Consider the following 3,561-nt stretch of genomic DNA (forward strand, 5'->3'; position numbering starts at 1 on the left):
TCCCTGCTCGCTTCAGTGCGCCTGGCTGCGCCGCCATCTTGGCTGACTGTTAATTTGCATATACTCACTGATTAGCCAATGAAAAGGGTAGCGGTCATACGCCAATTACCATGTTTCTCTTTTATTAGTGTAGATGTATCTTTCTTGTTAAAAGTATTACAGAAGACCCCCCCTTACGCCCCCCATTGACCCCCTCTACCCCACTTCTACCCCCTCCCCAGGCCTTCACCACACTATTGTCTGTGTCCATGGGGAGTCTGTGCACTTAAAATGTTAATAGGTACTGCCCAATTACCCTTCAAAATCGCTGTATCGATTTATATTTCCACTAACAGTGCATGAGGGCGCCAGTGTCCCCTACGGCTGTGAAACCACATTATGCCATTTTCCAACACATTAATCGGTCAGAACAGCTACTCCTATTGAGGACGTGTGTAATGATGCAAGGAGCTCTGAAGGGGAAAGATAAGTCAGTGAATGTTGGGGTTCCCAGGGGCCATCCAGGAGAGCAGGGTCAGTGGGTATAGGAAAAGGGAGGACCACATGGAGGAGAGGGTACAGAAATGGGAGGGTGGCATGGAAGACACGTTCCACCAGGGACAGTAGTCTGCTGAACACGCTTGGGTAGAAAAACACTGAGCAAGGTGTCGCAATTCTATTTTCTGGGAAGAGGAGGCCACATGTTTTGGCAACACGTTCCATTTGGTGGTTTTGCTAATGGACAGAGTGCCCTTTGATCTGCCAGGCCTGGTGCTGCTGTCATTGGACAAATGCGTAGCTCAGAGCAGGGGGCAAGCTGGATTTAGCAACTACATGATCCAGATTTTCTGCCCCAACTTTGTTTCAAATATCCTGTCCCCTTGTGAATCAGTGTGTTCTGATCACAATCAGATTCTGATTTGTGAAAGGGGGAACTTTATCCAGACGTCCCACCCACCCCGACTGTGACCAGAAGGGCCTGGTTGCATGTGACTTTCCTCAGGTAGCTGAGAATCTGACCTCCTGAAAGTCCTTTTTATTTGCAGTCAGCCTCTTTCCTCTTCCCATTTGTGCTCAGAAACAAAGATTATGCTGCACAAATTAGCCCAGAGCTGTGTGAAGACCCAGCAAATTCTGCCCTTCACCCCATCCTCCATGCCAACTTTTGAAGCTCAAGGTTTTGTAAAATTTAATGTGCATTAAATGGCTTACAATGAATCATCGGCCACCTTAGCCAAGTAGATTTTCTTAAAGGTGCTTAGCCTTTTGTCTTTTTAAACATTATAAAATGCATTTGGACAATCAATAGAATCCTGGCAAATAAATTACGGTACATTGTGTAGTTATTAAAAAGAACAGGGCAGCTCTAACTGAATTTATATAGAACAATCTCCAAGATATACTAAGTGAAAAAAAATGGAAGGTGTCAATTAATGAATATAGTATGTACCATTTGTAGAAATAGAAAAGTACGTACGAGTTGTGGATATCTCTAGAAGGTGAAACATGATATTGATAACAGTGGTTGCCTCTGGAAAGCAGAACAGGGGGGGAGGGGGCTGAGGTTTGGCAGTAGGAGGGGGTTGTACATTTCAAATTATTGGTCATACTAGAGGCCCGATGCACGAATTCGTGCACAGGTGGGGTCCCTCGGCCTGGCTGGCAATTGGGGCCTATGGGGGCCGGCAGGCGGGGGAGGGGCTGCGGGAGGGCTCCAGGGCATGTCCAGCTCTCTCACCCAGTCCCGATCAGCTGGACCACAGCAGCAAGCTAACCTAAGGTCAGAGCATCTGCCCCCTGGTGGTCAGTGCACAACATAGCAACTGGTCAAGCAGTCGACTGAATGGTTGACCAATCGGTCAGACACTTAGCATATTATGCTTTATTATATAGGATATTACCTATGAACAAAAAATAAAATTCAAAAGAACTTTAAAAAGTAAAACTAAAATTTTGAAAACTTTAAAAGTCCCACCTAAAGATGCAGGACAGGTGGATAGAAGGAAGTCAGTTTTTAACATGCAGTTTTGCTCTGCAATGGCACACGGCCCTCTGTGTTTTCACCTGCAGGCCTGCCGCTGACGGTGTCCAATGAGAGTTTCGTCTTCGATAACGTCACCATCTCCCTGATGTGGCTCGTCTCTCCCTACACTGGAAACCTGTCCGGTGTCATTATCACGGGGGATGGCCACACTTTTGATCCCTACTACCCCCCCAGGTAAGAGGAATCTCTGAGCCTTGATTCAGGATGTTATCAAGTCAATTTTTGCTGCATAACAAAACATCCCAAAACTTATAATAGTATTTATTATTTGGCATGCGTCCAGTGGTCAGCTGATCGTCAGCAAGGAGCATGTGTTGCTCATCACCCAATAGGCCAGCTCAGGCTCACTCGAGTGGTGGCAGAAGAGTCTCTAGCAGCAAGTGAGAGCAAGGCCCAATGTGCAGGCATATTTCAAATCTACTTGGGTCACATTTTATATATATATATATTTTTTTTTTATTGATTTTTTTACAGAGAGGAAGGGAGAGAGAGAGTTAGAAACATCGATGAGAGAGAAACATCGATCAGCTACCTCCTGCACATCTCCTACTGGGGATGTGCCCACAACCCAGGTACATGCCCTTGACTGGAATTGAACCTGGGACCTTTCAGTCCGCAGGCCGACGCTCTATCCACTGAGCCAAACCGGTTTCGGCTTGGGTCACATTTTTTAATGACCCATTGGCCAAAGCGAGTTTCATGGCCACGCCCAGATTCAACAGGTAGAGAAACAGACTATACCTGTTGATGGAAGAAATAGCAGAGCCATAGCACAAAGGGGCACGCATATGGGAATGGGAGAAATGGATGCTCACCTGTTTCTCATTATGGAAGCCACACGAACGGGCACGCAGAGCTGGTCCTTTTGGCTTGGCGCTGTGTAGAGTCTCTCCAGGGTCACTGTCTGAGGAGTCGGTAATGGGGTAAAGAAGATGCTCACCTGGGAGTGCTTTTCATTGGTAAGGATTATAAAAGTAATAGTAACAATATTCATAATAGTCCAGCCAGGCAGCTTCACACATAATCTCACTAGAGCTGTGCTGTCTAATGTAACAGCTGCTCACCATGTGAGCTACTGAGCACGTGACATGTGGCTGTTCTCAGTTAAGATGGGCTGTAAATGTAAAGTACACATGGGATTTTCAAGACTGAGTTCCCCCATCTGCCCAAAATGAATGTAAATATCTCACTAACAATTTTTTTCTCACTAATCATTTTTATATTGATTACACATTGAAATGATAGTACTTTGGATGTATTGGGTTAAAGAAAATAAATTAAAATTAACTTCACCTGTTTCTTACTTTTTTCAGTGTGGTTATTAGAAAATTTAAAATTACACATGTGGCTCCTACTATTTGTATTGGATGGTGCTGAGCTAGATAATCATTATCTTGTTTTCACAAAGGTACAGTGGTGTTGCCCAAGCCACACAACGCTGTGATGCAGTCAGGACTGTCTAGCCTTGAAGGGAGCTCAGGCTCTGAGGTCCCTGGTGGATTATATAGCGCATTGTATCTGGGCCTGAGAGCACTGCC

General features: G+C 45.3%; 1 protein-coding gene across 1 annotated transcript in view; it reads left to right on the top strand.

Moving 5' to 3' along the window:
- Window positions 1-3,561, top strand: part of PKD1L2 (polycystic kidney disease 1-like 2) — a 35,371-nt gene that overhangs the window by 8,418 nt on the left and 23,392 nt on the right. The window contains exons 5-6 of the mRNA XM_014536795.1: window positions 2,050-2,197; window positions 3,337-3,341. Coding sequence (XP_014392281.1) covers window positions 2,050-2,197; window positions 3,337-3,341 — 153 coding nt within the window. The remainder of the gene's footprint in view (window positions 1-2,049; window positions 2,198-3,336; window positions 3,342-3,561) is intronic.

Source organism: Myotis brandtii, unplaced genomic scaffold (assembly GCF_000412655.1).
Source record: "Myotis brandtii unplaced genomic scaffold, ASM41265v1 scaffold165, whole genome shotgun sequence".
Taxonomy (NCBI): Eukaryota; Metazoa; Chordata; class Mammalia; order Chiroptera; family Vespertilionidae; genus Myotis; species Myotis brandtii.